The following is an 11,411-nucleotide window of genomic DNA, read 5'->3' as shown; positions in this document are numbered from 1 at the left end:
GTCTATGGATTTTGGCTTAATTTTCAATATTTTTCCTAAATTTTCAATTCGTTTAATATAGTCCATGAATTTTAATCCGTCATATAATGCAATTCTTGAATATTTGGTAAATGTTCAATCTAGTCCTTAGATCATGTGAAAATGTCTAAAGTTATGCTTCTATCCATTCAAATTCAAGGTCAAGATAAAAAAAATTTCATATAATTCGAGAATCATATTAGATATGTATAAAAAGTTTGAGAGCTTCATTGAATATATTAAAAATTTAAGAATGACATTGTACATCGAACTAAAGTAAATGGATCTTTTTTATCTTTTAATCTAAGCCAAACCATATAGGAGGAACACATCTAGAACCATATTAGGGTATGGACAGAAAAAGAGAAATAAAAAGAGAGAGAGAGTGGGTGCTAGGTTTGTGAACCAATCTTACTACTGTAGCTAACCTTATTCATATTTCGAACAAAAAAAGAAAGGAAGTCGAACCATAATGACGTAGGCAGCTTTTCTTTATTAAAGAAAAAGGGGTGCAAATGATATGATAGAGATAAAGAAATTGGCGTGTGTTTGGGATGGACAATGGACATGTTGTGGTCCAATCCACAGCGGAATCCCTCTCACTGGAGTTCAGAGTCGGCACGCACCAATCATCGTCATCTTCCTAGTCCACGCAACAGCCCACCGCTCCCTCTCTCTCACGAACGTTCCTGCGCTGCGCTCGCGATGCTCGGCCATCGGAGCGACGATTCTTCGGGCCAAGTAGTCATCGCGTCTCCAGCTCTCGTCCTTCTCCCTCCGCTCCTCGCGAACCGGTAAGTCCCTCCATCGCTCTGCTTCCCTCCATCCTTCCTCTCTCTCTTTCGTTCGTTCCTCTTTCTTTTTTCGCTCGGTTTGGGCCTGCTGTTCGAAGCTCCGGAAGTCGAGGTTCTTCCCCACTTGGACAGTTTCGGATAGGACCCGAAGAAGCTTCGAGCTTCTTATTTCTTTCTCTCTTTCCTCTCTCCTTCGCGTCGTCGGAGGCGAAGTTCTCGTCTTTGGCTGTTTTTTGGCCTCTTCTCTGCGGTGGTTTTATCATGAAGTGGCGGTTGCTTGCCGGTGAATCGCGATTCTTCGAGATTTTAGGTTCGTAGTTAAGGAATTGTGGCAAGCAGGGCGATGTGTTGTGGTTTCCTCATTTTGTTGGATGTTCATGAGATGAATCTTCTTGTCGTTGTCCCCGGATAACGCAATGGAATTTTCATGTGATGGGGGCTTGACCTGTGTTCCATTTTATGCTTTTGCTAACTTTCCCGTACGATTCCAGGCAGGTCTGTAGATGGTCGATGCTGTGATTCCGTGGTTTTGATGTGAAATTCCGTGATATTTTTGGCTCGTCGGCAATGAACTTCGAGTTCCTCAACCGTACGCCGTGGTTCGGCAGGGCCCATCCAGATAACGATTTGGGGTCATCCTTTGGATCTTCCACAGTCTTGATGGAGCAACCTAAACGAAAGGATGGTTTCAATCTCAAGCTGTGGGGATGGTCCATCCTTTCCGTTGTTCCATGGGCTCTCAGTTCCAGGGATAGAACAGGAATGCCTCCCACTGTGAATAGGCAGTTGAAAAGGCGTGCTCAATCTGGTGGGATAGCTCAAAACAGCAGTAAGGTCATGGCTGTCCGCTTCCGGCCGTATGTTTCTAAAGTTCCATGGCATACAGGGCCGAGAGCATTGCTCTCTCAACTATTCCCAAGATATGGGCATTATTGTGGCCCAAATTGGTCGAGTGGAAAGGATAGTGGGTCTCCCCTATGGGACCAGAGGCCGATTGATTGGTTGGATTATTGCTGCTACTGCCATGACATGGGTTATGACACCCATGATCAGGCGAAGCTTTTGGAGGCCGATTTAGCATTTCTCGAGTGCTTGGAAAAGCCACACTACAGAACAGAAGGAAATGCCCATGTTGCGCATTTATATAAGACAATGTGCACCACAGGTATGCATCTTGCTTTGGTGATCTTTGTAGTCGAGTCAAGCTTTTGCAGAGATTGTATATATCCAATGGCAATTAGGTTCCTTTAAACACAATGAGAAGTGAAATTTTAATGGAAATCTCAACGCCACTGGTGTTTTGTTTTGTTTTTTTTTTTTTTTTTTGGAGATACTGAGCTTTTGTCACTTCATGGCTTGATGTATATTAACTGGTCTACTCTGGGATTGGCAGGTCTCAAGAACTTTTTAATTCCGTACAGAGCACATCTTGTGAAGCTAAAGTCTAGGCAACCTTTAATTGATTTTGGTTGGCTAAGCAACATGAGATGGAGAAGTGGGAATATTCAGAAAAACTGAAATGAGTAAGTTTTGTGGCCTGACAAGCGGGATTTGTATGGTATTACTTAGTTGACTAGCTAGGTAATTCAGCCCTGGATCTTAGATGGTATGGTTCTGTAGTTTGTCTTTCGTATTTGTACTGAAGCTTCTCTGAGCCACACCTTATATATTCTATAGATCACAAGTGGCTATTTAAACATGTATTATTTACTTTTCCACTATTTTAATGTCGTGCTCTTTGTACATAAACATCATTCGTGCCACTGCCCCTCTGTTGCCAAATTCTTGAATCTGAACACAACCGGTTGAGCTTATGCATTAAGGATGAGATGTAGCATTTTAGTCAAATTTTTGTTTACTGTACAGACATTTCATATCGTTCTCTGTTGTCACGGCTTCATATTTGGCCTTTTCTAGTTGTAACACTGGTAGGTGGATAATATTTGGCTGACTGTCAAGAATTGAATTAGAACACTCAAGTATTTGTTTGGTAATTCTAATATACTGTGCTTATTCTTCTTCTTAGCTCTGACTAATAGATCTGGGCATGTTCTGATAGGACTATGCAATGCTCTTAAAAACGCCCTTTGCCATGCTGAGAATGTATAGACTTTCAAATCGACCGGTTCAGTTAGCAATGTTCATCCATTCTAGTCAAACATCTTTCATTTTGTCTCTAATTTGCTTCCAAGGATGATTGTTTTCTGCCTAAAGAATTTGTAGTCTTTCTTGTCAAATGGCGGAAACTCCAGGCGATCTGATGGCGGCTGCACTTCCTTGCTCTTCTGCATTGCTTTTCTGAACGCACTGGCCTTTGCAACTCTCACTGCTGAACTTGGGGTCTGGGTGGGCTTTAACTTTAGTACAATCGCAAGCGTTTGATCAATCAGTTTATCAAGAAGGACCACGATCACAGTGAACCCGACAGAAAATTAGTTAATTAGGTGAGCGATATCTTAGTCGGAGTTTGCCAAAAATTGTGAATCCAATCTGATTATGACTGTGAGAAGCTTGAATTACGCTTACCGGGTTGGGCAGCCGCCTCACATTTACGCCAAATTTGCATCCCCGTATCTTTTCCGGCTTTGAGTATTTACAAAAGCAAGTATGTTGCCTTTTAAAAAAAAAAAAATTAAATGCATTCTCTACTAGAACCCACCCGGCGCACCCATTAATGAGACTAGAGAGCTGCTTCTTGTTTGTTCTTTCCTTTTTGATTGGGGAGACTAGAGACTTAGGAGAATGGACCAATCACCAAGTTGAAACTTACTGGTCGATATGTCATCCTGCTTTGTCTCTATAGTCATCGCCATGCGTGCTGTGCTCTTGACTGGCTTTATGTGCCTTTCCAGAAAGTACATGTCAGGAGTCTGCGCATGGAGGAATTCTACCAAAGAACTTCACAAGACCCTAGTTCACTCAAGAGGGGTCCCCCCCAACTGGCGTACAAAGAGTCAGCAAAAGCAAGAAGCCTGAGCCAAAGCTTTTTTTAAGTGAGCAATTGTTGGGCACGGTGCCCAAGTGGATCTCAGTTCTTACATGCGTTTGAGTTCCAACGCTCCCGTGCGCATTTTGTAAGGTAGGTTGGATCCAATGTATATCGATCCAGTCGGTACCCGTGTGGGAGAATGGAAAGGGAAAACAGGAGAGGGACATTGAATAAATAGGAGGTCAGTACATCGATGTGTTTTAGTTTATTTGTAAACCGGACGTAGCGATTAGTGTGCATGCGTGGGAGTAAGTTGAGTGGAAGGTCCATGCGAAATCCACAAGAAAAAAAGAAAGAGATATTCGGGTGGTGATCATTTGAGGATTGATTTTGCTTAAAACTTTTCGAGACAGGGGTTGAGGTATTATAATAGTCCATTTGCCCGATTCCTATCTGAAAAAGAGAGAGGAGAGAATGCTTCCTGTCCCCTGTCCCTCTTGGAGTTGTCAGCTATGCCCCATCGATTTCTCTAGATTTCGTCCGAATTTAAATTATCCATACATAAATGATTATATGATAGTATTTAATCTACTGTGAGAACAAATGTCTATTCTGAACGGAAAAAAATTCAAATCATAAATAATTATAAATAATTATGAAACTTATTTTTTAAGAATTTATAACTCACAACATACGGTTATTTTCATAGTATCTCAAATATTATTATTCTAGTAAAGTCCTAAATCAAATAGAAAATGAGCGGAAAATTCTCATGCACATCAAAGGAAACACCAAACAAAAGAACTCTCTGAGCATAGAGAGAGTATAGAGAATCTCTTGAGATTAGTTCAATGGTAAATTTGTGTCCTTGCCAATTCCCTAATCGAAGAGGAGCCTGGCCCAACCTAATGCCACCCTAAAATGTACTCCGGTAATCATACTCGCTAAGCTATGGTGACCGGATTCCTGAGAACCGGGGTCCTTCTATCGTTGCTAGTTGACCTATGCAGTACATATTGCAAACCAGGAAAACATCAAGCCAATAGAAGTGACTAGCGAGTTCATCCCTGTTTCTTAATTGACGAAATGCTTTACTAATAATTCATCTTCAAAGCACTAGTGCTTAGTTATCATGAGACACAGAATTTCATAATCGATGGTAGCTATAAATTGAATGAGCATTTTAAGAAACATAGCTAGTGGCGATAGACTTTTGGGAATTTGAGCCTCCAAAGTCCCTTAAGTAAAAGTCGTCAAGTTTGGTACATTTCAACAATGAAAGTCGTGAAGTTTGGTAAATTTCTGTTGGATCACTTTGAATGGAAGCCAGTTTCTGTTGGATCACTTTGAATGGAAGCCAATATTGGCAAAATCCAAAGATCAAGGCATGCCCTCCTTTGCTTGGCGTTTAGCATTTTTTGAAAGCCATCTCCAATGATTAATGAATTTCTTCAGTTGACTTTATTGCCCTGGAAAACCTACTAAGATTCCTCTTTTACCCCTGAATTTTGCACTGTTCATCGTCTCTTTCTCTACAAAGGCCGATCGATGATCCTTGAGGAGGGTTGTGCGATGTCACAAAGGTCGCACCTAAGGTTATGGTGGTCATGCAACCTTGGCTTCCTCTCACATAAGGTCATGTGACTTTGGCGTCGCCTCATTTAGGATAGCGTGACCTTGGATGATAATCCCAGTTGCTGCTTTGTTTATTTCGACTTTGGTCAAAATTTGGCTTGACTAACGTCTCGCAATCTCGCTGGCACATCGCCTAAGGCCATACAAGCTTGGGTGAGGGTGTTAATTGTTGCTTCATTGGTGATGGCAATCGCCAAATCTTATGGTTAATGTTGGTGTTTTTTTGCTTGAGTGGCCTAAGGGTTTGCAATTTTTGTTATCATTTTTATTATTAAAGTCTTTTGTGCAATTGGGGTATTATGAGAATAATAGTTTGGTATCAGTTATAACTCATTAAAGGAGTGGGTCATAGTTATTTATTATTTAATTTTTTGTGACTCATAATAAATTGTTATTTTCATATTAACTTAAAAATAGTCATGCAATCATTTTTTTGTTTTTGTGAAACCTTTAATCTAAAGGCATTTATGCAAAAGTTTTCAACAAGTGCTATCTCAAATGCACCCATAATAAGATCCGCCTTTGACTTTTTCTATCTGTTCTCTAAATATTTCTCCTGCGCAGTAGCCTTGAATACTCAACACATCAATTTTTAATTTTTTTTTTCAAATATAGGGATACGAACTTCACGAATTTTACGATCCATACAGTACTTACCACTATGTCTCCATCCAAAAATTAACGAGACGAGAGCTAACAGCACGGGTTAGTCTGATCAACATAGAGATAATAATATCCTAGAGCTTCGATAATCGTCAGTCAGGCGCCCATCTGGTGTATCGTTTCGTCCTGAATAATGCACACCTCCAGGAAGGGGAAAAAGGACTTCGCTTTAGACCCCATCGGCGGATCGAGTTGCAATATTTTATCACGTCGAGATTTGATCCGAAGAACATTCCCCCTCGAAGGAGCTTCGCAAATCGAAACCTAATCTTATAAACGAGCGCGCCGAGAACGCTTATTCAAACCCTCGAAGTTATCCTCCTCCTTAGACTCGAACTTTGACGAGTTGAGTCCAGCCGTTGGACACCAACGTAGTATCGTCAGTGGGGCACGCGATGGAAAACAATGAATGCAAGGGCTGACACAGAGAGAGAGAGAGAGAGAGATTGGTTTGGTTGGAGGGAAGGGATGGTAATGAATGCAGGGAAGGGTCTCGTCAAAGCTGAGGAGAGGAGGGCTGATCTGCAAAATGTCTGTTGCTTTTGCTTTGGACGTCCCAAATCGAGCCCTTCCCGAGGCTTAATTACTCAGCAGCGCTTCGTCCAATGCCGAGGCCCCTTCATTTATTTCTTGCTTTTTCCTCTTTTTACTCGGTGGACGGACTCGAGAAGTGACTGAAGAAGAACGCAGTCCGGGACAGAACCAGGGAAAAAGAGAGAACGGGAAAAAAACAACCACCGCATGTTCAAACAAAAGGAGACTCGAATGTCCAATTCAAAAAGAGACCACAGAAAAGACAGCCAGTTCGCCGGTTTTGCGTAGCATATCACGCGATGGTCGCGCTTGGGAGGAGGGGGAGAGAGGGAGAGAGATCATCATATGCAGTTCCATCATATCTTCTTATGTTGCACGCGAACCCTACATTCCAAGACACTACCCATCCACATATCTTCTTATGTTTGCAAAGGAGCTCCGTGCGTTTGCGCATATACTTAGCTGCTTTTCTTGTTTCTGTGTGTGCATAACGATAAATGTAGGAACGGTTTTTGCTTTAATTCGCTTGCTGAACAACTATATTTTAACCTAGAAGTGCTTGCATGCTTTTTCATTGAGAGATCACAGCTCGGATGGTACTATTTAGATGGGAACAGACAAGACAAATTTTTAAGGAAAAGACATCGCTCGAAAGAACGCTGCTTCTACAGTTCTAGTCGTTCAATACACTACAAAAATCCCCCAAAAGAAAACAAAGGACAAATCATAGTTTACAAATAACGTTTTCTTCCACACTGAACTTGAAATTCTCAACTATATTTCTCTCAATAAGGGGGACGAGAGGCAGAATTCGCTGCGCCACCCCAAGGCATTACCTCGGGAGACATCGCCTGACCACCCAAACCCCCGCCTCCGCAGTACAGGCCGCCGGCCAAGGCGGCGGAACTAAGGCAAGAAGGAGGCTCGCTTCCCCCGCCGCCACCGCCACCGCCGCCGCCAATACATGGCTTGGTCTCCTGATGGTCACCACCTTCTTCGTCACCTTCAGACGGAAACCTGTGGAAGCTGGGGCTCACGAACGTCGCCGCCGCGACCACCACGGACGTAGCCGCCACCACCTTTCCTCCTACCACCCCTCCAAACAACTGCCCTTGGGACCCCGCGAGTGTTATCCCAAAATGGCTGGAGCCCTCCTGACGACACAGCTGTTTCGCGGGCCTGTCGTTCTTGGACTCGTTATTGTCATTCTTGCCGTTAATGCAACCGCCCGCCAGGACAGACCCGCTCAGGGAGAGGAGGTTGAAGGGCCCGCGGAGGGAGAGCGGCGGCGCGTGGGGCAGGGGGTGGCGGAGCGTGACGTCGGAGACGGAGCCAAAGGCGTTGAGGACGGCGAGGCCCATGCGCCGCCTGAGCGCGAAGGAGGTGAGGGCGTCGACGACGTCGGAGCCGGCGGAGATCTCGAGGATGACGGGTCTCATGGCGGAGGAGGAGGAGGAGCCGGAGGAGTCTGGGGCGGCGGTGATGACGACGGGGGGTTTGGGCTTGTTCTTGGACCCGGGTGGTCTCCCTCGCGGTTTCTTCTTGGAGGGGGTCGGTGATCCGAACTCGCTGGCGACGGTCGTCTTCTCAGGGGTGGCGGCGGCGGCGGCGGCGGCGGTGGCGGGGGCGGGAGGAGGGAGGGCGAGAGGAGTGAGGCGGTGGCCGGAGGTGTCGTCCTCGGAGGAGGAGGAGTGGGGGTGGGAGAGGGAGAGGGAGGCGGTGTTGCCGCGACCCGCCATGGCGCAGGGTGGCGGTGGTGTTCAGGACGGAAGGGAAGAGAGAAAGAGAGAGATTGAGCGAGTGTGAGAGTGGAGTGTTTCGCGCTCTTTGAGGGTCAACTCTTTATGCTCACGAGGTGGCATGATGGACACTTCATTCTTACGGATTTTGGAGAATAAACGACGTCCACGAGGTGAAAAAAATGAAATGTGTGCAAAATATAAAAATAAATAAAGGAGATGAATTTGATCATCCTCGGATCTCGAATTATACACATTTTTAAATGAATATGGCTGACTACACAAGTCATTTGGCCTTTCAGCACAATGTCTATATGAGGGGTTCATGAAACTTAACCGACGAAAGATGATTTTGCCTTTTTTTTTTTTTTTTTTTTTTTTGGTAAATTGTTTTTCATATATGGTTCAGCAGTTTTATTATCAACTTGTCCCTGATAGCTTCAGCCTCGTAGCCTCCGAGACTTCCCCCTCCTCTGGCCCCCCACGGCCCACATCACCAAATCCCCTGATTGACGGCCACAACTTCAATGTCGCTCTCTCCCCGCGTTGTCCATGAATTCAAGGCCGAGGATGGCGGCACTGGTATCATCCTTTTTGTCCCCATCAACAAAGCCTTCGCCGAATTGCCTATGACCGAAAGCTTGCAGTTCTCGCCTGCGGATGACAAGGCCCTGGTGCTGAGGTTTCACATCTTGCATTTTTTTTTATTACCCTTTCGACTCTCCGAATCAATTGTGAATAGACTTCTCCCACCGGGAGAGACCATAGAAAATTACCTGCACACCACTCTGCAGCAATTTAACACTCTTTCTAATCTCATCAAGAGCCTTCCTCTTCTTTCTGGATCTGTTTTCGCAAACCATTTTTGTTTTCCCGTGCCCAGTAGCTTTCGTGTCGATATTTTGACTTTTCTAAGCAGCCTGATGCATCAGTGTCTTGTCTAATCTCAGGTCGTGCCAAATGGGATTTTCTAAAAATTTAGTGGATATTTAAAGGATTTTTAATTCCATCTTATTTTATCTTTGTGTCAATCCAAATTTGGACGACCAAAATGAAGCCTTAATAGAGGAAAACGAGAGACTTACTTTGACTAGTTTCGGGTTTTTAGAGTTTCCACCGTTTCTTTAGAAGTCCAAACACCTCCTCTAGGACTGAAATTAAAACTACGGAAGATCTAACCAAGTCGGCAAGACCAATAAATAAAAAAAGAAGAGGAAGAAGAAAGAAGCAAAATTCAAGAGCAGCCTAAAGAGTTTTGCAAGCTACCAAGGCAATTGCGGAGGAGAGGCAATCCACGACCGCTTGCCTTAGCGACTTCAGGAGCTTCCTTACTAGAGCTCAATTCGTTTCACAAAAAATAATTTTTAGAAAAATGTTTTTCGAATTTTCTGATATTTATTTTATGAAAAATAAATTGGTCGGGAAAATATTTTTATCAGTGGAAAAAAGTCCTTTAAAATATAGGAAAATGTTTTGTGCTTTATAAGAATTAGAAATTTTGATTTTTAAATGGAAAAAAGAAGAAGAAGAAAGAAAGAAAGATGGAAAGGTTGACATGAGTGTGAAATAAAAGAAAATGAGTGAGGAATTTTTTTTTCATTTAAAAAATGAATTTTTATTTTTTTTTTCTTTTTCTCTTTTTATTTACTTCTGTCTTGGCTAGTTGCTGGCCATGACAATGGCCGATGATCGACCACGAGGGAGCCTTGGGGAAGCTTGAGGCTCGCCAACCTCTAGTGATCTCGTTGCTCGCCTTGGTCGCCGATCTGGCGGAGGGGCGAGGTTGAGGCCTCAAGCCTTGCCAAATCATTAGCAAGTAGCGAGCTCGAGCTCGTCAACATTGGATGAGCATGAGCTTTCCTTTATCGTTTGCTGACTATCTGTGATTGGCGATCGACTGAAGATGAAGATGATAAAAAGAAAAAAATAATAAAAATTTATTGAAAAAGAGTGTATGAAAGAAAATATTTTTCTTATTGAGCAGATAAAAATATTTTCTATTTTATTTTCAGATTTCAGTCGAATACCAAAAAAAATAATTACATTTTTTTAGAAAACATTATTTAGAAATGCCACATTTTTTGCAAAATAAACAGAGTCTGAGAAAGATCTCAACCTTGAAATGCCCAAATCAACGACGCTATTATCCCCGCTGCCGGATTGACGTTGCCTCGAACTGCTTCTCGAGGGGGCTGGATATGGAGGACATGGATTATGTTGTGCGGAATCTTATTCCTCCCCCAAGTAGTCACGATACAAAGTGAGAGAGTGCACGTTGTGTGGTTGAGTTTGTTCTTTGCCCCTCCATTCGAACAACGATGAAAACTGTTGTTGGTTGTGTGAATGAGAAAATTGGGGGCGAGATTTGGTGTTTGTCTGTTTGAATGAAAGAAGCGAATAAGTTTTTCGGACTTTTGCACGTTTAGTTTACAAAAAATTATCAATTGACGAAAAAATATATACGGTCAAAGATGAAGTACATCCTTAAAGTTAAGAAAATAAAATCTCTAAACTGAAAAAGTGGAAATCAAAGCATTTTTTTAGAAAATAATTTATTGAAAAAGGATTTCCAAAAAATATATTTTTATCATTAATTAAAAAAAAAAACACCTTACGAATTTTGAAATCCCATCTAGTCAAAGTCACAAAAACACAAAAACCAGACCAACAAGTGCCCTAGCTTCCAACTTTAAGATTAGTGGCTAATAATGCACTGTCAATTTTGTAAAGTAACATTGCTCAAAAAAAAAAAAAATTTGTAAAGTAACGGGATAGTTAGATATTAATTTTCCTTTTCAATATAGTGCCACTGAATGCCGGAAAACACATGGAAAGAGTAATGTAGTGTTTTTTTTTTTCCCAATTGGCATGCCTTTTTTACCATGCGTATAATAAACTTTTTTTTTTGTCATAATAACCTTTGAAGTGGGACATTTTTCGCAAATGCCCATTGAGAGAAAGGTTTCTATTAAAGTACTCGTGAAATTAGCAATTTCATCTCAATTGACCCCCTATCACACCGACTCCACAAATCCTTACCATGTTAGATGCTGTATCAAAATGTCCCTAAAGTTGGTGACTTTGACATCGTTCGGAGTT

At 42.5% G+C, this 11,411-nt stretch overlaps 2 protein-coding genes across 3 annotated transcripts; one reads left to right on the top strand and one right to left on the bottom strand.

The window, feature by feature from the left end:
* The first annotated feature begins 587 nt into the window (after positions 1-587).
* LOC104433877 lies at positions 588-2,660 on the top strand. 2 transcript variants are annotated; one of them, XM_010046761.3, is made up of 3 exons: positions 588-812; positions 1,304-1,977; positions 2,206-2,660. In XM_010046761.3, exons 2-3 carry the CDS (start codon positions 1,380-1,382, stop codon positions 2,328-2,330), a joined length of 723 nt encoding a protein of 240 aa, XP_010045063.1. In that variant the 5' UTR covers positions 588-812; positions 1,304-1,379; the 3' UTR covers positions 2,331-2,660. The 2 variants fall into 2 exon arrangements, with proteins under 2 accessions (XP_010045063.1, XP_010045062.1); XM_010046760.3 differs by having other exon boundaries at positions 589-812; positions 1,308-1,977.
* A 4,620-nt stretch (positions 2,661-7,280) lies between these two features.
* Positions 7,281-9,175, bottom strand: LOC104435705 (AT-hook motif nuclear-localized protein 28). The gene is made up of 2 exons (XM_010048409.2): positions 9,089-9,175; positions 7,281-8,249 (listed from the first exon to the last, which is right to left on the bottom strand). The coding sequence occupies exons 1-2, from the start codon at positions 9,173-9,175 to the stop codon at positions 7,359-7,361; spliced, it is 978 nt and encodes a 325-aa protein (XP_010046711.2). The 3' UTR covers positions 7,281-7,358.
* Positions 9,176-11,411: the final 2,236 nt, after the last annotated feature.

The sequence above is a fragment of the Eucalyptus grandis genome, chromosome 2 (assembly GCF_016545825.1).
Source record: "Eucalyptus grandis isolate ANBG69807.140 chromosome 2, ASM1654582v1, whole genome shotgun sequence".
NCBI classification, from domain to species: Eukaryota; Viridiplantae; Streptophyta; class Magnoliopsida; order Myrtales; family Myrtaceae; genus Eucalyptus; species Eucalyptus grandis.
This window is presented reverse-complemented; position numbering and strand designations above follow the sequence as displayed.

Coding starts and splice junctions, on each gene's coding strand:
- LOC104433877 (XM_010046761.3), top strand. CDS start 1,380: ATGAACTTCGAGTTCCTCAACCGTACGCCGTGGTTCGGCAGGGCCCAT. Junction 1,978..2,205: donor TAAGACAATGTGCACCACAG/GTATGCATCTTG, acceptor TGGGATTGGCAG/GTCTCAAGAACTTTTTAATT.
- LOC104435705 (XM_010048409.2), bottom strand. CDS start 9,175: ATGGTTTGCGAAAACAGATCCAGAAAGAAGAGGAAGGCTCTTGATGAG. Junction 8,250..9,088: donor TGCTGCAGAGTGGTGTGCAG/GTAATTTTCTAT, acceptor TCCTCCTCCGAG/GACGACACCTCCGGCCACCG.